This window comes from Dromiciops gliroides, chromosome 5, assembly GCF_019393635.1.
Source record: "Dromiciops gliroides isolate mDroGli1 chromosome 5, mDroGli1.pri, whole genome shotgun sequence".
Lineage (NCBI taxonomy): Eukaryota > Metazoa > Chordata > Mammalia > Microbiotheria > Microbiotheriidae > Dromiciops > Dromiciops gliroides.
The window spans coordinates 62708914-62736111 of NC_057865.1; the positions used below are offsets into that span (position 1 = coordinate 62708914).

Here is a 27198-nt window from a genome sequence, read left to right on the forward strand (position 1 = left end):
TGAATAGATTGGGAGGGAAAAAATGATCTGCATTTAAAAATTGATATCACAGGGCAGCTAGGTGGCACAGTAGATAGAACACCAGCCCTGGAGTCAGGAGTACCTGAGTTCAAATCTGGCCTCAGATACTTGACACTTAGTAGCTGTGTGACCCTGGGCCAGTCCCTTAACCCCAATTGCCTCACCAAAAAAAACCCCCAAAATTAGATCACATGGGGCTCCTAAAGAATATGAGGAAAGTGTTTTCCATGATGAACATGCTGTCACAGGGAAGCGAGAAGAGAAAATTTGGACTCAAAATTTTGTAAAAATGAATGCTAAAGGGGCAGCTAGATGGCACAGTGGATAGAGCACTGGCCTTGGAGTCAGGAGTACCTGAGTTCAAATCCGGCCTCAGACACTTAACACTTACTAGCTGTGTGACCCTGGGCAAGTCACTTAACCCCAATTGCCTCACTAAAAAACAAACAAACAAACAAAAAAAAACACAAAAAAATGAATGCTAAAGGTCAACTAGGTGGCACAGTGGATAGAGCACTGGACCTGGAGTCAGAAGTACCTGAGTTCAAATCTGGCCTCAGACACTTAACACTTACTAGCTGTGTGACCCTGGGCAAGTAACTTAACCCCAATTGCCTCACTAAAAAAAAAAAAAAAAAGAATGCTAAAAATCATCTTTACATGTAATTGGGGGAGATTTTTTTTTTTGCAGGGCAGTGAGGGTTAAGTGACTTGCCCAGGGTCACACAGCTAGTAAGTGTCAGGTGTCTGAGGCCAGATTTGAACTCGGGTCCTCCTGAATCCAGGACCGGTGCTTTATCCACTGCACCACCTCGCTGCCCCAGAAAATATTTTTAATAAAAGAAGATTAGGAATAGATAAGGAGAAACAGAATCTTTAAGGGACTTACCAATATCAAGGCAAAATATATGGTGTTTTAGTATTTTTAGTGCAGTCTTAAACTCTGATAGCTTCAGAAGTATAAATGCTACACACAGAAAACAACATTTGAAATGTTCATCATTTGCATTTATTTTCTATGTATTGAATTTTGTGAATTGTGGATGACACATTTTTAATTTTAAAGTTTTAACAAGATCGGGCAGCCTGTAATTTTACATTGTTTCTGGATGACACCTTCTCATACCAACAGATTGGTAGAGGAGATCCTCTTGCTTGGCTACCTCAGTCACTTGATCTGTTTGCAATAGACTTTCTATTGTGTAAGTACTGAAACTCATTCTCTGGATGAGCTGAAGGCTAAGATTACAAAGGCAAGCCTTTCATCATTGATAACAACTGCTGAAAATTTTTTACAAGGTTCTAAAGTCGACTGGCTGGATTGTTTAGAACAACTCATTTTATTGAGGGGCAGCTAGGTGACAGGGTGGGCCTAGAGGCAGGAAGACTCATCTTCCTGAGTTCAAATCTGGCCTCAGACACTTACTTGCTGGATGACCCTGGGCAAGTCACTTAACCCTGTTTGTCCCAGTTTCTCCATGTGAGCTGGAGAAAGAAATAGCAAACCACTCCAGTATCCTTAACAAGAAAACCCTCAAAATGGGGTCACAAGGAGTCAGACACAACTGAATAACAAAAAAGCGACTAGATAGATAGCTGAAGAAAATGCTTGCGTTGAATTTTCACGAGAAATATCAATATTTAAATAACTTAACCTTTCAAATGTTGTTCTTTGAAAGTTTGTAGCCTTTGTAGTGCTAAAGCTATTTGAGCTTTAATATGCACTAAGACTTTTGAGATACCCTGTATTGCTGAGGGGCAGGAAATTGGGGGATTCTTGTCTCAGTCCACTAAACTCACAAGATGTTAGCAATATGAATTCATCAAAGGGTATCTAGACTTTTATATGTTCATAAGTTACCCAAGACAGATGGCACAAGATAGAGATAAAGAAGGGAAGACCATCTGACTAAGGATCCTCACCCAGAATTGGTTAAAGAAGAATTCACCCGGGGCAGCTAGGTGGCACAGTGGATAAAGCACTGTCCCTGGAGTCAGGAGGACCTGAGTTCAAATGTGGCCTCAGACACTTGACACTTACTAGCTGTGTGACCCTGGACAAGTCACTTAACCCTCATTGCCCCACAAAAAAAAAGAAGAAGAAGAAGAATTCACCCCTTCATAGTCTACAGATGATGAAACTGAGGCACAGAATCATTAAGCAACTTGTCCAGAGCCCTACAACTGGTCACCGTCTGAAGTCATATTGAACCTCCTTGCTCCCTGAGGCATAGACCAGTGCCCTATGCGCCATATCACGCAGCCTCTCTCTCTCTTTTCTTTTATCCTCCACATGTCTACTTCTATCCTCCTTGTTCTGCCTCCCCCTCCCCTCCTTTGAACCTTATTGCTTTGCTTGGCCCAGGTGAACAAGTGAAAAAGCATCTGACATCTCATTTAGCATCCCTGAAAACCTCCCGCTGGAGCACAACACTTTGTTATTTTCAAAAGAGGAAGATGGCTTCAAAGGCTAGAGAGAATACTCTGGTTTTAGTAGGAGGCCCTGGCTCTTCAGCTCACCCACAGAACTCAAATCTCTGCTGAACAGCAAGAAATTGGTTTAGAGAGGATAGAGAAGTTTTCAAGCAGCCCAAGGGGAAGTTGTAGGCACAGTCTTTTTAGACTCTTTAAGACAATTTCTCTTAAGCCTGATCTTCTACAATAATGCAATATGCTCTTTTCCAGAAGAATCTCCAAATGGGGAACAGGATTCGGACAAACTGGGAGGGAAGTCCCCACCTCCACCACCTCCTCCTCCCCGAAGAAGCTACCTTCCAGGATCTGGGCTGACTACCACGCGATCTGGAGATGTGGTCTACACTGTCAGGAAAGAGAATGCAACCACTAAGGTTGGATAATTTAAGCACTAGATAAGAAGTCTTCAGGTAGCCAAGAAATCATCCGATAAGAATTTGTTGTAGCTTAAGACAGGAGCTCATAACCTGGGGTCCACAGGACCCAGGGTCTTGAACTTGAATGGGGAAATATGACATCTTTCTTTATTCTTTTTTTAAACAGGTATTTATTATTCCCCTTCCCACTTCTTTTATCCCCACACCCCTCCCATGGATGCATTGTCCACAAAACAAATTCCCACATGACCATGTCCAAAAATGTTACGTGTATTTCAATGGAATTGGTTTCCTTTGTTGATCCTATGGATTTTATTTTATGCATTTAAAAACGTTGTTCTGGGGAGGGGTCCATGGGTTTCACCATATTGCCAAAGGGTTGGGGGCAGGAGGAGAGAAGACATGACACACGGAAAGAGGTTTAAGAACCCCTGACCTTGTGGATAGAGCACAGGCCCTGCAGTCAGGAGTACTTGAGTTCAAATCCGGCCTCAGACACTTAACACTCACTAGCTGTGTGACCCTGAGCAAGTCACTTAACTCCAATTGCCTCACTAAAAAAAAAAACCAACCAACCAAACAAACAAACAAAAAAAACCCTGACCTGGACCATTTTTTAAAAAGAAAAGAAATGGGATGGGGAGTAAAGTAGATTTCGAGGAAGCACCACAGCTTAAGAAGTAGCATTCTCTGTTATCAGACCAGTCCTGTACCCAAGGCTTATCTTTACTCGACTTTTCAGTGTAACAATGTAAAATGCAGATCATGAGCTACTTCCTAGCCAGAGCATCATAAGAAGATTAAAAATGAAAACAACAACACATCTTTCCCAGATAACTGGGATCAGTCAAGACAGTTGTCAGAGCCTGAGCAGGAACATGGGAAATGGGCTTTCACCTCTTATGTTATTTAGGATTCAACCTGCTCATCTTTCATGTTAAATGCAAGAAAAAAAATCCCCAAAGGGTCAGTTTTGCATGTACTGAACAGTGAGGACTTAAAACTTTTATTCTGATTCTTTATTTATATTCATCGAAATGATGGCTTGTGAAAAAAAAAAAATCCCAGTCTAATTTCAAATTGACTGCATGGGTGTGTCCACTGGATTTGGGGCCAGGAAACAAAAATTTTACAGAGGGATTATTTCAATCCACACACATTTGTTTTCCCACTTGTCAGTAGTTGAGAGTCATATTTAATCAGTGGGGGGTGCTGTCATTCTCTCGTAGGAAAGCAGCGAAGATACTGGACCAACACCACCAACTAAGGTCACGAAAGGTCCACAAGAGGAGCAAGGGTTAGCCCGGTCCCAACCTCCACCACCTGCTGCAGTTTCCTCCTCAAAGGATGAGGAAGAAGAAGAAGGAGAAAGAATAATGGCTGAATTACAGGTATGGGGTTAGAGTAATGATGAAATGACCTGGTGGTAAAGTGCTCACTGGCAGTTTTCAGAATCTAGGTTTCAAACAAATGAATTTGTTTAGACAAAAGGGGCTTTTGAAGGCACCGGTCATTATACAGATGAGCTTCAGCTGTGTCTGCTGGCCCTGGTATTCTGGCTCCCAGGGATCATAAAACTTGGCTATCAGAGTTTCCTAAGACGTGTACAAGGAATGTCTATTTCTTGTACCAGGAATAAAGACAATTCTCATTCTCGTTCATCCTCTCTCTCTCTCTCTCTCTCTCTCTCTCTCTCTCTCTCTCTCTCTCTCTCTCTCTCTCTCTCTCTCTCTCTCTCTCTCTTCTCAGCAAATAATTGGTATAAAATACTACCCATCTTATTTGGTAAGAGCTGGTTATTAGAATATAATAATATCATGAAAATACAAAGCCTGTTTATTCACACTACCCAAAATTGGTTCTTATTATTACAGGGTTTAATTCTTTGGTTGCAATAGTTGTGATTGCTGATCTGTAAATATGTGACCTGTTAAAGATAGATTTGGTCAACTGTTAATAGTGAGCTTCTTTCCATTGGCAATTTTTCCCCTTTCATATTTTCTGGAAAGCTGAAAGATTGCATTGGGTGCCATACCCAACTGTGTCTGGGAAACATTGCCTTACCTGACTATACTTCATTCTGCTGATTAATTTTTAATGTTTATAAGAGAATTGACAGAGACTAAATCAGAAACTACAGATATGGGACACAAAATTATATACCTATTTCATATTCACATGAGTGATATGAGCTTACACAATGTTTAGGCTTATTCAGTGATAGGTAATCATGGAAAGAAGGTATTCCATTGGGTCAATGATACTTAATGGGTATATAGAGTCAGCAAGAGCACTAGGCTTGGAGTCAGAGCTGGGTTCAATTCTCATCTCTGACACTGGCCACATAACCCTGGTTAAGTCATCTAACCACAAACAAATCCCTAGTATTTATTTGCTAAGCTATTGACCTCGTTCCCCCATCAGGCATTCCTCTACAGTGCGGAGTTCATAGATCCTCTTTGTGCTTCATTAGGATAGTTTTTTCCCATACTGCCCAAAAGCCAGCTCTGTGTTCTAAGGAAACCTTGTCATATATTCAACCCACAAGTGGTTTTGAAGATTCTCCTTTGAACAGGTGCTTTTCACTAGGCTATATGGGATCTTTAAACCATCCAATTCCTTTTTACTACAATGACTATAACCTGGTTGCTATAGTAACAGGAGTCAGTTAAAGCTAGCTGTTCAGGCTTTGCTAAAAGCAGAACTTTTGGGGCCATTATCATCTGCTTTGTCTCTTGGGGTTCCTTTAGAGCCTCCCCTAAAGGTAGGAAGACAATACGAGTCTGTCGTCCCGTCTGATGCCTCCAAGTTTTTAAAAGATCCAGCAAGCTGAATTCCAAGACCTCAGATTGATGAAGCTCATGATTTATAAAACAAACAAAATCCATGCTCCTCCCCAACTCAGGAAGCTCTGGTGATTCCCTCTTGCCTCTGGGTTAAATATATATTGCAGGGCAGTGGGGGTTAAGTGACTTGCCCAGGGTCACATAGGTAGTCAGTATTAAGTGTCTGAGGCCAGATTTGAACTCAGGTCCTCCTGAATCCAGGTCCATTGCTTTATCCACTGCGCCACCTAGCTGCCTCCTAGATTTTGTTTTTAATTCTCTGTATACATGTATAAGTTGCCTTTCCCCCAGCCAGCTATATGACGTCAAGGACCATCTTTTTTTTCCCCCCAGTGGAAATGTAAACCAAGTATTCATCCAGGAGATAAAGGCTAGGAATATAGATTTGCCCCCATTTATGTGTTTTAGGACTGATCATCCTATTTTCAGAAGCACCAAAATAACTTCTCTGACAAATTATATCTCAGAGACGACACTGGGTTCTGGGTGTTGGACTATTAGCCAAATCCAGTAGCTGACAGCATTGCCCAATCTGAAAGTAACTTGTGCATGCATCGATATATGTTAACAAACAGAATTTTGGTTTGGAAAGAATTTTCTTTCATCACAAAACCTATGAAACTCAATATTTGGGGAGACCCTGATTCCCACAGAAACAAGTGAAATACGGATACATCGTCACTTGGCTTTTAGTTCTCTTACCGCTAGACCGTAGTTTCATCATCTGAAAAATGAGAGGCTTGTTGGATGTTATATCTAAGGTTCTATGAGAAATCCCTACATGAAAAACAATTCAGAGCATGTGTCCTACTGACTGCCTACAGCAGTATCTCCTGATGGTGAAGAAGAGATGCTTTTCGTTCTTTGTCATTAATATATTTTATTTGTAGGTTGTATTAAATCATGACTGGTCATTTCCCCTGCCCAAACATGACCGAACACATCCAGTTCATTCAGAGCCCGTTTTTAGCCTTCCATTTCAAATGGGACTTGAAGCTAGCTTGAGGTCTGTGTCCCTGCTCCAGGACTGAGAGTTCACAAGCCTTCTGGACCACACATCTATTTTTCCTCCATCTTTTCCTATGAGTTATGATTGGATACATGTTAACTTGCAGTGTTTTAATTCTTTAGGCATTCCAGAAGTGCCCCTTAATGGATGTAAATTCAAACAGTCCTGTTGAGCAGGCCCGAACTGACAGTCAAGTTAAAGACACTAGGCCCGGGGCCATTACTCAACCCAAGGAAAGGAAGGTAAAGTGGCTCCAGCCTGTCTGCCACGTGGCCTTGACACTAACCTGGGTCTTCCCTCATTCATCATTCTGCATCTTCTGTCTTCCATTCTCTTCTCTGCGTTCCTCAGCTGAAGAAGTGACTTCTCTTTATCTTAAAGAAAGCTAGCTGAAGTTACCTTGGGGAGGAAAGTGGTTCTAGTGTGCTTGGATCCCACACGTAGGCAGAGTGAGCAAAGACACTAGCCCTGTATAAACTGGTTCTGTTTCATTTTTTCTAATGGCAAGTGGCAATAAAATGGACTGAAGACATCCTATTAGGCCAGAACAGTACACATGTATAGGCAGAATGAACAAAGAAACTAGCTCCATATAAACTGGTTCTGACCTATTTTGGGGGAAGGGGCGGGGCAATGGGGGTTAAGTGACTTGCCCAGGGTCACACAGCTAGTAAGTGTCAAGTGTCTGAGGCTGGATTTGAACTCAGCTACTCCTGAATCCAGGGCTACTGCTTTATCCACTGCACCACCTAGCTGCCCCCTGACCTATTTTTTATAGTCAACTTGCAGTAAAATGAATGAGAGGCACCTATTTGGGCCAGAACAGTACACATACACTGACAGAATGAACAAAGACACTAGCCCCATATAAACTCTTTCAGATACTTTTGTTTTTAATGGCAACTGGCAATAATATGGGCTAAATTCATTCTGTTCAGGCCAGAACAGTCCACATGCACATACATCTAAGAACACACATTAATATGAGCTCATAGAGGAAAAGCTGCTTTTCTGACATTCCAACCTACATGTCTTCTTAACAGAGACTTCTACACAGCCATAGTATAGTAAGACAATGTTCCTAGCGAATTCCTGAGAGACTCTAACACCCTGATTTTTTTTTTAATAATTCATTTGATTTTTCATTTATTTATTTATTTATTCATTTTTGCAGGGCAATGAGGGTTAAGGGACTTGCCCAGGGTCACACAGCTAGTAAGTGTCAAGTGTCTGAGGTCAGATTTTAACTCTCTTTCCCCTGATTCCAGGGTCGGTGCTTTATCCACTGCGCCACCTAGCTGCCCTGTTGAATTTTCTTTTAAAAATCACTGAAGGTTACAGTCAGTCTAGTTTCAAAGTTAAGTTAATTTGGTTGCATTCTAATTTGTTTTTTTAAATGATAGTCACGTGAGAACTCTCTGGTTATCCAACTGTCATGTAACAGCAACTGCTGACTACATATCATGATTAATAAGCACTTATTAAGTTCCTGCTTGTTCTGAGCACTGAACCTAGGGATCTTACATCCCATTGGAATGCATGTAAATTTAAAAGTCTCTCTGTTCTTAAGGCAAAGGTGTGTTAGTATGAATTCTGTGATCTGATTTTTTTATGGCATAGACACTGTCGGTCTGGTTTTTAAGTAAGATACATAGGATTTCAAAGGACATAAATTATACTGCAGTACTGAATCCTTCAAAGTGATTGAATTTTTTGGTCACTTGCACCCAAAGCTAAGACATCCTCCATCCATTCTCGGCAGCATTTCCATGTGATTAACTCTATACCTAAGCTATAGCTTTCATCTGTGTGTCATTTGCCTGAATGTCCTGGAATCATCTTTCCCTTCTCTAATCTGGGTCTCTCAGGATTCTCCTGGCTTACCTCTCGTGCTGCAATGATACATGTGTTCATGTTGTAATTACTCTGACTACAAATCGATGATTGTGCTTTTCGTTCCCCATCCCACTGTAAGCACCACACCTTTTCTTTACCGTTAAACTTCAGCAAGACTGTCAATAACACCAGCTATGCGGGATCACCCAAGGGCTTCTGCTGAAATGTGTTAAAGCTGGGGCTTCTTCCAGTATAACATTGTAATGCAAACGAGCTGTGCTTAATTGAATAGTGGCTCTACTGTTAATGTTGGTTTTAAGTCATGGTGTATAGCTAGTCTTCAAAGAAATGTTTCTCCAGCCCACTTTTTGGGATACAAAAAAGGTACACCATTAAATCCGGGGCATGATATGTCACATATATTTTATAGTCTAGCATCAGCCTTTCTTTTACACTTAACCTTTGGGTAATGTTAGCTTTCTCTTTTTATTTTGACCCATATACCTCAGCTGTGAGTCGTGCAGAAACTACTCCTTAAATAAAGATAATTATCAGTTCTCAATTGCATTGCTTAATAGCTGAAGAACTGAGTTGATTTTCTTAATCTCAAAACTTCTTCCCCATTTAGTCTATGAATTCTGTCACAGGGAGTCTGTTCCATAAAAAGAAGTGGGACAAGACTGATTTCATTTGGAGTCTTGGAATGTTAACACAAAAAGGGACCCTCAAGAATTTGTCCCATAAGCAATTAGTGGCAGAGTTAGGACCAAAACTGTAGCTTCCTGGCTTCCAGTTCAGTGCCTTTCCTACCACATCATGCTGCCGCTTGGTTCCTAGATTCAGTCAAGCCAACAGCCAGATCTGAGTAGCAGCAAGTTGCTCATCTGGTATTTTGGGTGTGGTAGCCTCATCTCTCTGTGTTATAAGCTTTGGTTCCTCTTGCACAATTTGAAATATGTAAAATATTTTGCTAATTGAGACTTTCATCTTGTGCAAAACAGGGCATTTTTGGAAGCTGGAGAACAAAACAAATGCAGGTAACAATAGGCTTCTTGGCTGGTGTGTTAAACATGTGCTTGGCCAGCATGGTTTGGATATATTGTTAAAGAAATATTCTAGTTTAGTCCACATATTTGGGGGGTGGGAGGGGGAAGGTGGGACAGGGCAGGCATTGTTTTATAGAATAACCTGTCCTACACTGTTCTACCAGAATTTGGAATTTTTCCAAGAAGACTTACGGAAATCTGATGTTGCATATGAAAATGGCCCCCATATGGAATCCCGAATGGTGAGTTTACGTGGTCTATGCTTCATTTGAGATATGCAGAATAATTCACTGTTTTCCTTTGGCAAATCCATTTCTGATTAATATGTGTGGTTTCCCCCCCCCCCTTCTCAGGTGTACGATGTTACTACAGGGATTCTAAAAGCTAGTGACCTTCCTAAGGACAGTTGGGAAAGAAAAGCTGAAAATAATGTTTCTGATGAACCAGGGCCATCAGAAAGTGAAGCTGGCAACTTAATGAAGGAAACGGCTGCCTCCAACAGGAGTTTGTTTAGAGACAGTAAAGACTATTCCCAGAAAAATGTATCTGTCTGCCCAAGTCTCTCTGGAATTGGCTTATCAGAAAATGAAGCAAGCAAAGGTCCTCAGGTCTTAGGAATGCAATATACCATAGTTAAAACTGAGAATCAGAAGGTGAGTTATGGAAAATTAAAAGAGAGGGGTCAACAAGAACCCGAAAACCTTGATAAATCTAACCTGGCTACTCATATGGATACAGTCCAACTGTGTGATAATAATCATGCAGGAGATTCAAAGTCAGCTTCAGACCAAGAAGCACACATGTTTGACTATGGCCAAGTTGTGCTAAGATCTAAGGGAGCTAAAAATACCAATGGGGGCTTCAGTGAGGATGGAGAAGCAGTAGCAAGTTCTCCAACAGAAGACAGTCCATCCACCGACAACATTGCTTTTATGATCACTAAAACGGCTGTCCAGGTGCTATCAAGTGGAGAGGTTCATGACATAGTGAGCAGAAAGGGAGGAGATGTACAAACAGTTAATATTGATGCCAAGAAAGAAGTGATCGCCCAACAAGAAGGTACAGAAAATGAAGAACCAGTCGTTTGTTTAGATAAGAAACCAGTCATCATTATTTTTGATGAGCCCATGGATATTCGATCTGCATATAAGAGACTCTCGACTATATTTGAGGAATGTGATGAGGAATTAGAACGGATGATGACAGAGGAAAAGATTGAGGAGGAAGAAGAGGAAAACGAAGAACCGAGGAACGCTTCTCAAATGCCTTCAAACAGCCTAGATTCAAATCAGTTGACCAGTATAAGATCAGGACAGAAGCCTGAGGGTATACTTAGGGCCCAGTCACATTTGGCAGAAACCAGAATACCAAGAGGACCAGAGTTGAGCCAGCCAGAGCTGAACCAAGATAGTGGTGCTTATTCCCCAAATTCTGATGAAAGGGCTGACCTTACAGAGGACCAGTTTGAAAGTCCTAAGAAAAAGTTTAAATTCAAGTTTCCTAAAAAACAGCTGGCTGCTCTAACCCAAGCCATCCGGACAGGAACCAAGACAGGGAAGAAAACGTTGCAGGTGGTGGTTTATGAGGAAGAAGAAGAGGATGGGACTTTAAAGCAACACAAAGAAGCTAAGAGGTTTGAAATTTCAAGGTCTTTATCTGAAGAAACTCCTAAAAATACAAGTAGAAAGCCAGAGCAACCCAGCCTAGAGATCTCAAAGCCAGCTTCTAGAACTGATGAAATTCGAAAAAACACCTACAAAACACTGGACAGCCTTGAGCAGACCATTAAACAACTTGAAAATACTATCAGCGAAATGAGCCCCCGAGCTTTAACCGATACCCCGTGTGCTTCCCATCAAGACTCTGTAACATATTCATCCCATGTCGCTCAAGAGTCCTCACCCAGAAACCCGGTAATAATGGAAGAAATATCTGCCACTGTAGAACCCCCTACATCAATACCTTCAGCCTCACGTAAGGTATCTTAGTACAATGAGAAGTGAAAAGATCCGACCGCTTTCTAAATCTGCCATAATCACCATGGGCAAGAGGTGTATTGTGATTCACTCGCTTCTTCTCAGGTGGCTTGTTTTTTGTCTGTTGCCCACAATTCCTTTTTCTACCCTCCTTCCAACCCCCCAATTAGGTGTCTAACAGCTAATCGATTCCATCTTTTTCTCCGCTGCTGATTGGTGATGGGCAGTGCAAGGATTCTGGGACAGTAATTTGGTGTGTGAAACAAATGCTCTCATAACCACATTAAATTCAATTTGATCAGTAGTTCTGCAGTTTCCTCTCGTTTGATTCTTGAAATTAACCCCAGTGGTGTGTCTCCCTGATGTCTGTCTCATAAGCCTCTCCTGCATGTAGGTCCCTGGCTTCTGACACCAAAGCTTTTCTGCACAAGGTGTGATGTGACCTGCTTTGACCCTTTGCCCAAAGGTTTTGTCATCTGTCTTCTGTCTCCCTGCTTCTTCCCACAGGGCTCTAGTGGCACGCCACAGACAAGCCGGATGCCAATCCCTATGAGTTCCAAGACTAGACAAGGAAGCACGGATAAGCCAAGCAAACAACCCAAGCTACAGGACCCCCGCCAATATCGACAGGTAGTTTTACCCTAACCCCAAACTTTGGATGGACACTAATGCTGTTAAGATGCAAGTCACTGACTTGATTCATACCAAATAATGTGTTTTCTCCGTAAAATACGGTCTGAGTAGACATCCTGGATCTGGGGGCATGACGAGATGACACTTGTGAAGCTTCCTCCACGCTTATGCATGCTTGTGATAAAAACAACCAACCATCTTTTACTTTGTAACTCCGACCTTCAGCTGTTAACATGAGGTGCCAGACCAGTTGACTTTTGTTTGGTGAATGTAATGGTTCATCAGAACAGCTTGGAAAACCAATCCAGCCTGCTGTTCAGCCACCTTCTCAAGTTGTCAGTACTAACTTATGTTTCATTCGTTGCCTTAGATGTGCATTAACCTTCCATCACAACCTCTCTATCCTCATGTAATACTCTGGAAGCATGGCCAATGTAGTCAATGGTGGTTGGGTGGATGTGACTTTTCTCCTGAGCCCTCCCTCTCCTCCTCCTCCTCCCACCCTATACATCCTTATTTGTGCACTGTGGGGGTTTCTACCAGGTCCAGTACAGCACTGCAAAGCCTTAGCTCAGGTCTTGAACTGTTCATTTGTATTCTGAGAAGGGTTGTATTTGCCAGGCCCTGTTGATTTGATCATGTTATTAGCTTTCTGATAAACTGTCTCCCACCATCTTTATTTGCAGGCTAATGGAAGTGCTAAGAAAGCTGGTGGGGACTGGAAGGCTACTTCCCCTTCCTTACCCGCTTCTAAGATTCCGGCCTTTTCTCCCAGCTCTGGGAAAAGCAGTTCTATGCCCGCTTCTAGTGGTGATACTCCCAATCCCCCTAATCCACCTACTAAATCATCCATTCCTTCCTCTAACCTTCTCAGCCCCCAAACAGGTCGCACTGCTTATTCTTCTTCCCATATCCCTTCTGTCTCTAATGGCTCCTTAAAATTTCAGAACCCTACTCACACAGGTAAAGGTCACCATCTCTCATTCTCACCACAGACTCAAAATGGCCGGCCATCCCCTCCTTCTTCCTCCTCTTCTCCCCCTTCCCCTGCCTCTCCCACTTCACTGAATCAAGGTGTGAAGAGCATCAGGACAATCCATACCCCTAGCTTCACCAGCTACAAGTCACAGAATGGAAATCCAAGCAAAGCTACCCCATCCACAGCCAAGGAGACCTCTTAAAGGCTGAATGCTAATTGGTGCAAATTCACCCAGGTTAATGTTTAAAACATGAGTTGGCTACAACTGTTTTCGCAGGAGAATGTAACATTTTGTTGTATCGTTTGAGGCTCGATGCTAAATATGTACTAAATACTGAACTAATTGATTTGAGTAAAGCTGTTTTTTTTTAAACTTTGTTGCTGTTGTAATTATATAACATTTATTGTCTGTATTCAGCACCTGTTAAGTACAGTGAACATGCGTTAAGAAAAAAAAAATGTTAGACAGACAGGAGTGTGTGTGTGTGTGTGTGTGTGTGTGTGTGTGTGTGTGTGTGTGTGTGTGTGTGTGTGTAAGAGAGAGAGACAGAGTGTATGCATTTTAAAAACAAAAACCCTGTATCAAGCTTGGAAAACATGTATGGCTTCAGACTTTTAGTATGTTGTTTTGTACACAGATATTTTTCATCATGGAAATTAGAAGTGAACAGAGAAATACCCAAGTGTGACTATACAAACTGTAAATCTGATACTAAAATATTTCCTTTTATTTTACTGTTATTTAGCTTTGTTACAGATTTCTATTTTTGTCAGAATTTCACTGTTCCTTTCAAAATCTTTTTGCCAAAACCTTTTGATACTATAGTAATGTACATTTGAGAGAAGTATGTTGGACACTTGAGCTTCCACACAGAGATACCAGGCGTCATGTGTAGGGGGCAATCTAACGCACCTATTGCACTGCCATTAGGGTTATGTATAATAATTTGCCAATCCAAGAAAAAATGATTTTTTTGTTTTTGCATTTGCTAATTCTTTTCTTTGCAAAGTGTAATCCCCCCCCCTCCCCTTTGAGTTTGTTTTAACAGAGACCTGGTAACCCACACTGTACAGCATTGTGGATTTTAAAATGTACACTTCTGTATTTTCTGTAAACTGACAAACTTTTGTACATATATATATATATATACATATATATAGATCTATTAAAAATACTGTATGTGGCTGAGCACATAGAGTAGTTTTCCCACACCAAAGTTAATTTTTATGCATGCTTTGAAAATATAGAGGGAATGGGCAGGTAGCTATCCATAAATGGGAAGGTAACTATCCATAAATTTAAAAAAAAAAAGCCAATTCATTTGCACAGCTGGATTGGTTTGTTTTTTTTTTTTTTTTGTAAATAAATGTATTTGTATAACACAATAATGTATTATACAGAACTATCAGCAGAGTACTTTGCAAAACTAAATAAAAGGGCCGCATGCTTATATTTTTGTATTTCATCACTCAAACTGCTTTTTCCCAATCATAAAAAAAGCAGAACTGAAGGTAATTCCAGGTTTAAACATATTCTCACCTAGTCAAGGCAACCCTCCACAGTGCATCCGTCTGACGTTAGTGCTTTTTTGCAAGACCCCAGTTGCGAGTTCTCCATGAATGGTTTCTTAATGAATTCCCCATGACTTCATTGCAAGCGTGGTATTTTAATATCTAGTCTGCCCTTTGTGTGGAGAGTCTGTGAAATAACCAGTTTGATCTGTCTGCTGATCGGCATTTGCATATGAAAATTAAGTCTGGATATAAGGCACGCAATCTCATTTACCTGAGGGAATATTGTCACTGTTTTTTTGACCTCCAGTAGAAGTGAAGTAAAAAAAAATAATAATAAAACTTCTTTATTGCTGATTCTTCTTCGAGTTCTCCATTTAAAAAATGAGCAATTATTGTTGGCCTAGAGGGGACTGTGCTAGTTGAACATTACACTATTTCTAGGCTTTCATTTCAGGGAAATAAGTAGAGAAGGAATGAGAATATGCATCACCTACAGGAGCAGTCTCACAAGTATTTATCAAAGCTAGCCCTCACCCAAAATCCTTAGCTTCAATAACACCATGCCAGAGGGAAATATTCTTAAATATTTAGAATGTACAGTCATTATCGGGGGCAGCTAGGTGGCACAGTGGATAAAGCACCAGCCCTGGGTTCAAGAGGACCTGAGTTCAAATCCAGCCTCAGACACTTGACACTTACTAGTTGTGTGACCCTGGGCAAGTCACTTAACTTTCATTGCCCCCCCCCCAAGGTATACTCTTAGTGAGCATTAAGCTAAGAATTCTTTCCAAGATATTGAAAAACCAAACAAAGCAATGGTTCACTCAATCTACTCATGGATTCTAGAACTAGAAGGGCTGGCTGTCTAGTCCAACCTAGTTGTTTTACAGATGTGGAAAAGGAGCCTCAGGAGAGTGAAGTGACTTGCCCAAGGTCGTGCAAGATCAGATGCAGGATTGGATCCGAGATCTCCTAACTCTAGAAGCTGTCTTTCCAGTTTTCTATGGTGTCTCCCTTAATATCCATGTTTAGCAAAGAAAATGATAGGCTCACCAATGAGGAATAACCAAGCAAGACACTATCTTTTGGAGCACGTGTTTATAATAGGAGTGGATCCAATAATGATTGTGATATTACTACTCCTCTGAAAAATTCCTTACATTTGTGCAACATGAAACCCATACATTATCTCACTCAGTCCTCATCATGCCATAAAACTCCATGCAGATAGGCAGCTATTTACCCTGAGGAAAGGAGAAAAAGGAGGTAGATGCTTTCATGGGTATAAGAGACTTCCCCTACCACGGGCAAATCATCAATAGCTTTGCAACTTGAGTTTTACAGTTGTCTGGGATACTAAAAGGTTAACTAATTTGCCTGAGAATACAGCCAATATCTCTCAGAGATGGGTCTTCCTGACCCTAACGCCCAGCTCTCTATCCACTACGCCACTCATCCTGCTTCTCATCCTCCCCCCGTTTTTTGTGGGGCAATGAGAGTTAAGTGACTTGCCCAGGGTCACACAGCTAGTAAGTGTCAAGTGTCTGAGGCCGGATTTGAACTCAGGTCCTCCTGAATACAGGGCTGGTGCTTTATCCACTGTGGCACCTAGCTGCCCCAAAACATTGTACTTGGGAAAGAGGTCTTAGTATTTAATCATCAGTAACTGAAAATCATCCCAAGATGTAACTGGGGGAAAAAAGTATTTTGTGTCAAAGAAGCAGCTCCTGAACATCCCCCAACAAACAAATGGAGAAGATCCTAAGGAACAGAAGATTGTGCTCTACACACTGTGCTTGGTCAAAGGGGTCAGCTGATGTTCATAGAAGGGTGACCATTTTACTTGAGATTCCATAAACTGACAGAAGACCCTAAAGAAGACCAACCATGCAGCTGAAAAGATTTCTAACTTGCACAGCAAGCTCATTTCGTAACAGTCTTATCTCCTTGAACAGTTTGACAATGTCCCTGCAACTGATCTATTTTGGTAATACCAACTTCCACCCTAGTGGGTACAAGTGAGTTAAGCTGCTCCCCCCAAAAAAGCCAAAAACAAACAAACAAAATCTGGTTCCCTTCTTGCATGTGGCAACACTGTTGTCTCCCATGAAGTAATTCCTTTAGCCACTAAAATGTCATTATCCTAGAGGGTTTTTTGTTTTTGTTTTTGTGTCTATTAGTTGTGTCTGACTCCTTGAGACTCCAACTGGGGTTTTCTTGGCAAAGATACTGAAGTGGTTTGCCATTTCCTTCTCTAGATCATTTTACAGAAGAGGAAACTGAGGCAAATAAGGTTAAGTGATTTGTCCAGGGTCACGCAGCTAGTCAATGTCTGAGGTCAGATCTGAACTCAGGTCCTCCCAACTCCAGGGCCGGCGCTCTATCTACCATGTCACCTAGCTACCTTCCTGGAGTATTCTAAGATGCCAAACATTCACCTATGACTTCTACAGCATGAGCCAGAGAAACTTGTTCTGACCTTATCTCCTCTCTAAGTAGTGAAAAATCATTTCTGAGCATTTACCTAAAAGAAAGCGAGTCTAGTCTATTGCTAGTGTTTATAGAGCCCCCCTAAAGAAGCAAGGCTAGGTCACTTTCATCCTCTTCCCAAACACTCCCTTTCGGCTTCAACCCCCAAGCCTGAGGCTTCTTAACCCTTTCTGTGCCATGGACTCCTTTGGCCATGTGATGAAACTTGGGAAACCCTTCTGAAAATACTGTTGTTAAAGGCATGAAATCAAACACACAAGGTTGCAAAGGAAACCAAGGTTGATAAAGGAAATAAGGAGACCCCCTTGAAACTCCATGGCTTGTGGAGCTCAGGTTAAGAATCCTGCTATAAGACAAGGTGTTATTGAGAATACAAAACATGGGGAAAGATTTCAGGGCAAAGTTGATCCGGCAAGCAAACCTTATCACACAACTTGGAAATGCCTCATAAAATTTAAAATGTGATTTCTTTTTTTCATACTGCTTGTCCCTGAGATTACATTACAAGCTGAAGATTAAGGAGTACTTGCAGAAAATGTTGATTTGGTGTTGCCTCCATGGAATATTTTGGTTCTGATGATGACAATTTTAAAGGGTTTAGAATAGCTCCTTAAAACACCAAAGCAGAAATTCTTAAAACAGCAAGAGACACTCACTCCTCCTTGTTATTCCACGAACAGATTTCAGACAAGGAAGATAGAAGTGTGAGTGACCAATCACCAAACATTTATTAAGCACCTACTATGTGCCAGGTTCTGTGCTATGTGCTAGAGATACAAAAAAAAAAGGCAAAAGACAGTCCCCACCCTCAAGGAGCTTACAATCCAATGACATGGAAGTGCCCCCCAAAAGTCAAACATCACTCATAGCAACAGTGAGGAAGTACTTCAGTATAATGGACAGGGCACTGTATTAGAACTGAGGAGAAATCTAAATGCATATCCTGTCCCAGGTACTTTTTAACCCTGTGACCATGAGTAAATTATTTAACTTTGGGGGGCCTCAGTTTCCTCATTTCTAAAGGGAGGAGGGTAGACTGGCTGACCACCATAGTAAGCCTGATTGTGAGCTGTTCCTAAAACACCGACGTGGGGGGGCTGGGGCCGGGGCGGTGGGGGGAGTCAGTATTTCTGAACATTAAACTGAAAGGGATCTGCAGGATATTTGTGCCCTGGACACTGAAGATAAACCTCCCAAATTAAAAGTTTTGTTTAAAAATGCCATGTGTTAAAGTAAGTTCTTTACAAAATGCCTCTAATAGAGCTACTTGGGTGGTTCTGGCTGACTAGATTAAGTGGAAGTGATTTTCAGTTCAACTTGATTGCCTTCTTCCATTTTCCCCAGGTAGTCATCTGAATCTGATCTTTACATGTTTTAAGCTTGAAATAATTTTAACATTTCATAAGACACAGATTTATCATCATCATCTTTATTGCAATGGGATCTCTCCAATGGAAAATTTTGTCCTTGTGAGCATGTAATTGGGAACACTGTTAATGCAATCTCCACTTGAGCATGGGCAGGTATTGTTTCTGGTCTAGTCACTTCTTGAAGAAAAGGAGCCTTTTGATTGGCTTCTCACCCCAATTGGCATGTATTCCAAAAGCTCCCAATGATATTAACCAGCGTTATTGAATAACACCATCACTTCACATTGGTTGAAAAGGTCTTTCCTCACCACAAGCCTGGGCAGTGATTAGCGTGGTATTGTCTCCATTTTCCAGATAATGAAACTGAGACTGAGAGGTTTAGGATTTGCCAAAAAATCACACACCCTGGGTGGTTGGCAGGACTTGAATTCAGGCCTGCTGACTTCAGGACCAGTGAACATCCTATCATACAGTACAACCAACAGACTTATTCAGTGGGTGCATTTAGCATCAAAGTGAGCAGCTTTTACTAGGGTGGGTCACCATTACAAGGAGGGCTTAATCCCTGGATGAGAATTTGCCCCGGGGAGGGGGATTTAAAGGTCTGCTAAGTGATATAAGAAGGTAGGATAAAACCCTGGTCCAGGTGGGGCAGGACTGAGGGGTATCACTAGGTAGGTGTATGGTAGGGCTGAGGTAGGGAGTGGGCCTGGGGGGGAGGGACTGAGGGGTGGAAGTGGGTGGTGAGGTCCAGCTAGAGATGAAGTTTCTGTTTGGATGGTGGGAGGGGTGAGGTGAGGGAATTGAGGAGCCAGCATATCTGCTTAAGTGGGGACAGCTGGGCTTTCCCAGGTGGGGAAGGAAGACCGAGGAGCTGAGGCCAGGCCCAGCCAGCCAGTTCTCTCAGGCCAGGGGAGAAAGATGCCCTTCAAGTGCTGTTCTCAGCATTTCCTGGACTGGCTGATATGGAATGGATCTATGCCTACCCCATGACCAGGTAAGTGGGGTAATGCCAGGGAGGCAGCGGCTCTGCCCCTTATCTTCCCCAGGCTGTTTTCTCTAGCTTCTCCTGCTTTGCTTTGGCTGTACAAAGGTTCAGGGTTTCATGAGGCCAGGGTTCATCTAGAAGGTGGGGTGAGTGGATTCTGAGGGCGCACCAGGATGTCCCAGGCTTTGTTCTTCTCCTCAGCCACTGAGGCCTGCCTTGGTGTGGGTGCACTTCATGAAGAACCTGGTCAGAGAAGGAGGGAGGAAGGCAGGTGCTCCTAGGTAGGCCTCTGCTTCTTCCAAGCCCTAGGAGTGTCTGTTTCCTTCCAAGCTCTTCTGTCCTACGCTGCTCACCCTTTCTTAGAGAAGTGAGGCCAGACTGTCCAGGACGGACTGAGTAACCCCCTCCTGTGACCAGGGGCAGCTGCTCTGCCCAGGCCTCATATCCTCCTCCTATTCAATCAATCAATAAACATTAAGTGCCTACTCTGTGCCTGGCCTGAGAGCCAGAGAAGGGGGTTCTCTGGTGCGTTGCTTTTCCCCTGTCAAATGAGGGGGCCAGATAAAGTCTTCTCCAAGGTCCCCTTGGAATTGTGAGTCTACAAGATTTGTGTTCCTTTTGGCTTCACCTCAGCTCAGTCTCCATTTCAGGAACTTGAATGAGGTGCGACACTGGGCAAATTCATTTCCTTTCTCTGAAACTTGCTCTGTAAAAAACAAGCAGTTGGATCAGTTAGGGGTTCTTAGCTTGGGTCCACTTTTTCAAATATATATTTTGGTAATTATTTCAACCGAATGGGTTCCCTTTGTTATACTCTGTGTGTTATTTTTATACATTTAAAAATCCTATTCTGAGTTGCCCTCCCACAGACTTCCCAGACTGACAAAGGGATCCATAACACAAAAAAGTTAAGAATCCCTGGATTAGATGGTGATGATAATGAATATTTTTTAAGGGAGGTAGGTGCTATTATCATCCCCATTTTACAGATGAGGAAACTGAGGCAAGCATTGGTTAAGTGACTTGCCCAAGGTCACACAGCTAGTAAGGTTGGCTTTGAACTTGGGTATTCCAGACTCCAGGCCCAGCACTGAGCCACCTATCTGCCTAAAGTTCCTTCTATCTCTGCTATGAAAATTAGACATTGGGGGGGGGGGGGAAGAGGTGAGGAAGTTTTCAAATTCTCTTCCATCCCTTTCCTCAAAAGTGCTACCACCCCACGTCCTCATAATCAGTCTTCTTGGATACCACATGTGAAGAAACAACTCACAAGAGCATCTAATGATCATAATTAGCTCAGGAAACTACCAAATGGTCTGCTTGGAGTAGGCCGAAGCCTGGCCTCAAGGTGGCCCAGGGACCATCTTCCTCATGAGACAGTATCCAGTTTGCCTCCCCTGGTCTACTTTCACTCCAACCCCCACCACCATTACCATCTCCCCCTCCTCCTTCTCCACTTGGGGCCGGGGGGAAGAGGGGGGTCTTCTCTTGCCCAGAGAATGTCTGTGATATTTAGCTCAGGTGCAGAGATGCCTAACTAATGTTCTCTGTAAGAAGGCAACTCCGCACTAGCCCTGAACCCTGGAAAGATGAGTTCAGAGAGCTTAAGTAATTACTTCAGTTAGTAATATCAGTGAAACTGGGGAGGGGGGGGGGTGTCCTATACAGCAAGAGACAGGAGCCTTGAGTACCAGGCATAGACCTGCTCTTTAGCGATTCCCCTCGCCCTAAAAAATAAGGTTAACCAAAAGGCTCTAGGTAGAGTTTTGGCCACAGTAAGGGTAATGCTGAGGCATAGCCTAAACTGAGCAATGAAAATGCAAATCCCTTAAGATCAGGCACTTTTAATGCAGGTAGAGATCCATCTGTGACTTAGTTGGCTAAGTTCTTCTTCTTCTTTTTTTTTTTGGCGGCGAGGCAATGAGGGTTAAGTGACTTACCCAGGGTTACACAGCTAGTGTCAAGTGTCTGAGGCTTGATTGGAACTCAGGTCCTCCTGAATCCAGGGCTGGGGCTGGATCCACTGTGCCACCTAGCTGTCCCAATTGGCTAAGTTCTTAAGGAATTGTTTAAGGCACCAAGATGACCTAATGTCACCTCAAGTCTTCCTGGCAGCAAGCCCTGCGATACAGTAATGATACCAATGTATTATGTAACTCATTCATTACATATGAAATGTTTAGGAAAACTAAAGGGTAACACCAATGCCTTGAGGTTTACTTTGGTCACCTCCTTAAGCCTACAGTATTTCTACCACCAATTCCAATTTTACTTCTGTAGAAGTTCATACTACATGGCTTTAGACCCACTCTCACCTAGACTCTCTCCACACTCCATCTCCTTCTCCTCATATATGTGGGTCTCATTTCCACAATGAGAAGCCTCCAACCCGGGGCCCTCTTCTCCTCATGGGTAACTCCCTTCCCTCATCACCATTTTGGAAAGGACCAAAGCCTTACTTCATCTCATTCTGGCCTCTAACTTTCCTCAGACTCCACTTTCTTCCCAAGTTCATAGTTGCCTCCCCTCCCTTACCAGCTCCCCTATACATATTGTCTTTCCCCTTTAGACTGTAGAGAAGGTATCCTGGTAGACGGAATTGCCTCACTGAGAGTTCCCTAAACTGATCAAATCACAGGCCTCTTCTCTATAACCTTTAGAGAGTTGCCTATTAACAAAAGGCCAAAGGACTTAACCTAGGATCATATAACCAGTGGATGTCAGAGACAACCCTCTTATCCATGTCTTCCTGTATTCTTGATGCCAGGGCCGGCTCCCGTCCTCCATGCTGAGTGGCCTCTCAAGCTATCGCTACTATTTTATATAGGTACCAAATACGGCCGACTCTGGGACAATTCCGTAGCAAGACTGAGGTGTGGTGGTGCTGATTTAAACCCTTCTTAGCTGGGATGGCCCTTCTCAAATGATTTAATCTCTTGGTTTTAGTTTCCTCATCTGGAAAATGGGGACAAGATTGGTATTGCCTACCTCATAGGAGTATACTAAGGAAGGCATTTTGTAAAGATGACTTTAATGCACTATACAACATATTCCAGAAGTCTTGATGCAGATTTAAGCTATTAAGACTCAATGAAGGGGCAGTTAGATGGCACAGTTGATAGAGCACTAGCCCTGGAGTCAGGAGTTCAAATTCAGCCTCAGACACTTGACACTTACTAGCTGTGTGACCCTGGGCAAGTCACTTAACCCCAATTGCCTCACTTAAAAAAAAAAAAGACTCAATGAAGGGGCAGCTAGGTGGTGCAGTGGATAAAGCACCAGCCCTGGATTCAGGAGGACCTGAGTTCAAATCCAGCCTCAGACATTTGACACTTACTACCTGTGTGACCCTGGGCAAGTCACTTAAACCCTCATTGCCCTGCCAAAAAAAAAAAAAAGACTTAATGAACTTCCCTAAAATGCAATCAGGGCAAGAAACTAAAGGGTTACCCAGAATATTTTATGTGTGTCATCACAAAAATAGAAAATTCTTCCTTTTCACAAAAGCATAGATAGTATGAGAAGGCCCGTGTACTTTGAAAGACTTAAGAACTCTGATTAATACAGTGATCAACCATGATTCCAGAGAACCAGTGATTCAACCCACCTCCTTAGAGAGTGATGGATTCAAGATGCAGAGGCATACATTTTTGAACATGGCCAACATGGGAATTTGTGTTTCTTGATTGCGTATATTTCCTAGGAGGGTTTTGTTTTTCTTTCAAATTGGGGAGTGGGGTAAGAGGAGAGAAAATAAATCCTTACTTATGGAAAGATTTTTTTTTAAATGACATTATAAATCAACCTACCACGTGGTCCATTATGCAAAATAAAGGAATAGTTATCCCTTCCATGTCACGACTTTCACCATCACAGTTTCGATATATTACAGTGTGGCATAAGAAATTAAATATGAATTTTTGGGGGAGTTTTGCAAAAGTCACAGATGACACTCGAAGGCTAGCAGACAACACAGAAAGAGTTCAGAAACTCAGAAATGCATAAAATATATGTATAGTATTGTATAATATCAACATATTATATCTATTAATACCATAATAATTCAGACTTCTTCTGTAGTCCGAAGGAGCGCCGAAAATTTTTACATGGATTTTCCTCTAACCCTGTGATGTGGAAGGGACAAGTGTAATTGATCCTTCTATTCAGGGAGAAAGGACTCTTCTTTCCCACCTGTTCTACCAAGATTCAATGGAAATAGCTGTGAGGGGAAGGGCTATCCAATTCACACCCAGGAGGATTGTCTGTGAATATACACATACAAATCAGGGGAACAGTAAACGTCATTTGAGGAGCCTGGCACCCTAGACACATAGACTGCGGCTGCTACTGTGGGCTAGGGTGCAAGTATTTTGCAGCATCTGGGGAAAGTGTTCATTGAATGGAAGCATGATTAGCTCACTTGCTGCCACCTGGTGGTCATTTTTAGCCCAGCCTTTCTTTCAAGTCTAAAGAAATCTTTCCCTCTTAGTCGTTTCTTTAGAAACTGGAGTCACAGAAATGCTTATAGTACAATGTGAGCACTTTAAAAAAATTTTTGTTGTTGTTGCTGTTTAATCATTTCAACAACATCTGACTCTTTGTGACCCCTTTCTGGGGTTTTCTAGGCAGATAGAATGGACTGAGGAATATTTAAAGATGTCTTCATTCTCACCTCCTCCCAAGATCTTTTTACCCTCTCTTTAGACTCCCCACAGAGCTTTAGCTCATATTCTCCAGACTAAGGAGGAAAAATGTGAAGCACCAGCATATACTATTTGCAGAGAGAAGATAATGTTTCCAAAAGAAGATATTGGACTTTACAAACAACATGGGGGGGGGCAGGGTGAGGCAATGAGGGTTAAGTGACTTGCCCAGGGTCACACAGCTAGTGTCAAGTATCTGAGGCTGGATTTGAACTCAGGTACTCCTGAATCCAGGGCCAGTGCTTTATCCACTGTGCCTCCTAGCTGCCCCCCAAACAACATTTTTTTGAAAATGAAAACTCCAGACCTCACTTTATCCATCTACAAAATGAGGGAGTTGGACAACATAATATCAAGGTTCATTCTAGCTCTGAATTCTATGCTCCTCTGAACACAAAGGGATTCATCTAATGGTAGAAGCATGGGATTGGAGGGGAGAGAAAGAAAAAACACAGCTCAGAGATGAGCCTCCCAAAGGTCTGGCAGTTTTGCCCTTCATCATAGAATTTTTAGAGTTTAAAGAAATCCCACCTAACCCAGCTTCCTTACTTTATGGTTGAAGAATCTGAGTTGAACACTAGGAGAATCATAGATTTGGGGTTGGAAGTGACCTTAGAAGCCATCTGTGGTCCAATCCCATTTTACAGAGGAGTAAACTGAGGCCCAGAGAGGTTAAGTTACTTGCCCAAGGTCACCCAGGAAGTAAGTAGCTAAGGAAAGATTTAAACCCTTCTCCTTTTTCCAGTAGCCAAAATAATTAGCTGATTTTGACTGAATATTGTTCTTTTTCATTGGTTATTCTGGATTGGTATAGTTATAACCTGGTAGAAAGTAGCCAAACATTGCATCAAACCAGTTATTCGTGTGGTTAGTAGTGCTACCGTATTAAGTGGCTAGGCTTTTGGCTCCCAAGACCTAGGCTTGAATAGATCTATGTATTTGTATTTGGTACCTTGCATATGGGAGGCATCTGGTACATGGATGTTGAATGGATTTGAATGTTGGATTTACGTCCCAGTCAAGCCTGTGTAAGCTGCTGATTGTGTTCCTATAGGGAAGTATGAAAAATAGAAATCAAGGAATATCCTCTTTCTTCCCTTCATGCAGAGGTAGGGGGTAGGGGGAGAGAGCTCCTTCATTTGAAGGGAACCTGCTATTTTCTGCTCTGCATCTTTTCATGGCCTTTGAAATCCTCTTGCTGACATATAGCTCCATCCTTTTTGACTGCTGACCCCCAGGATGGGTCTGTTCACTGCCGTTTCCCAATATGCCATCCCTACTCTTCCAGGCTTATCAACACTATTTGGTGAGGCAATTGGTGTTAAGTGACTTGCCCAGGGTCACACAGCTAGTAAGCGTTAAGTGTCTGAGGCCAGATTTAAACTCAGGTCCTCCTGACTCCAGGGCCGATGTTCTATCCACTGCGCCACCTAGCTGCCCCCACAATATTTTTACACTATAAAATGTGCTGTAATCTTTCCAGATGCTCAGTTCCTTCTCACCATAGGAACTAATCTATTGTCATCTAGTAGATGGTTTAGCCACCCATGATCAAGGGCTTGAGAGAGAAGACAACCCAAGAAGTACATGTCAAAGATTGTAGAAGAGTCTCAGGGTACTGGGGGGCAGGTTCAGAAGTGGTCAGACCCTGGCTGAGACCTTCCTCTATGTCTGTGGGCATGGCTGCATAAGACTGGATGAAGCCAGGTCTCTTTTGTAGACTCATCTTTCTCCTCTGGGAAGAAGACCTAGATCATTATACAGCCAACTCTGGCTCCTGGACCTCTGGTAGCTCCACCTTCCAACCCTTCAGAGTTCACCAGGTTGCAGTCTAGAGCCTAATACTGCTTTACCTAAAAGTGGGAGAGATCAGACACAATAGAAATAGAAACAACTTCAGGGTCAGGTACTCACAGGATACGTGGCAATAGCCTGGGAGAGAAGATAACAGCCCGAGGCTACTCTCTCCACCTAGAGGCTTAAGGTACTACTTACCCAAACAGAGCCGGGCAGGAAGGAGCACCCCAGATCCTCAAGAGAGCGAATTCTGTTAGCATTTTCAGTTCTGACTGGTCTATGAATCAAAAGGCTCCCCTTATTCACATGGTAAGCAGGCTGGGAACAGTAGCTGTGTGTGCTTTGAATTGTGGAGTGGGGCTCTTTCTCACAAATCATCATGTGTTTCTGGAAGCAGGCTACCCCAGCCTATTCCACATGGGGAATTCATCAGCCAAGCAGGCAGTCCATACAGGGGCAGGTAGGTAGCACTGGCCCTGAAGCTGGGAGAACCTGAATTCAGATCTCACCTCATACACTTACTAGCTGGGTGATCTTGGGCAAGTCACTTAACTCCTATTGCCTTAAACATCCAGGGCCATCTCCAGTCATTTTGATATATATCTATATCTGTATCTATATAGATATCTATCTATCTATCTATTTATATCTTGCCACTGGACCCAGATGGCTCTGGAAGAGAGAATGAGGTTGGTGACCTTGCACAGCCCTCCCTCACTTAAATCTTTGAGAAGGAAGGATAAACAAAAACAGTAATGCAATCCATACTCGTAAGGGCTAGGCTTGCTTTAGCCATTCTTCTGTTACAGTAGCTTTCAGTTATCCAGGAGATTCCCATGAGCAAAACAGTGCGATGTTTTGAAAATTGGTGTCAAAAGGTATAGAATTTCTATGAATTCTTAATTAGCAATTTAATTGATTAATAATATTAATAGTTAATTAATTCTGAGTTCCTAGAACCAAGAACCTTCTGGGCAACATAAAACTCTCAGGGAAGAAACCTGCCATTTTTTAGCCTAAGTTAGAGTCCCTTTGATGATGTATCAAGACCTATTTACATTGGAATACTATTGTGCTGTAAGAAACGATGAGCAGGAGGAGTTCAGAGAAACCTGGAGGGTCTTGCGTGGGCTGATG

General features: G+C 42.4%; 1 protein-coding gene across 4 annotated transcripts in view; it reads left to right on the forward strand.

Annotated features, from left to right (window-relative positions):
- Positions 1 to 15046, forward strand: part of KIAA1217 (KIAA1217 ortholog) — a 587997-nt gene extending 572951 nt beyond the window's left edge. For 2 of the 4 annotated variants that reach the window (XM_043968401.1, XM_043968403.1), the window contains 7 exons: positions 2707 to 2870; positions 4103 to 4264; positions 6851 to 6970; positions 9775 to 9852; positions 9964 to 11589; positions 12094 to 12216; positions 12906 to 15046. In XM_043968401.1, coding sequence (XP_043824336.1) covers positions 2707 to 2870; positions 4103 to 4264; positions 6851 to 6970; positions 9775 to 9852; positions 9964 to 11589; positions 12094 to 12216; positions 12906 to 13400 — 2768 coding nt within the window. In that variant the 3' untranslated portion in view covers positions 13401 to 15046. The remainder of the gene's footprint in view (positions 1 to 2706; positions 2871 to 4102; positions 4265 to 6850; positions 6971 to 9774; positions 9853 to 9963; positions 11590 to 12093; positions 12217 to 12905) is intronic. The other 2 variants (XM_043968404.1, XM_043968405.1) reach the window with 2 other exon arrangements.
- Positions 15047 to 27198: the final 12152 nt, after the last annotated feature.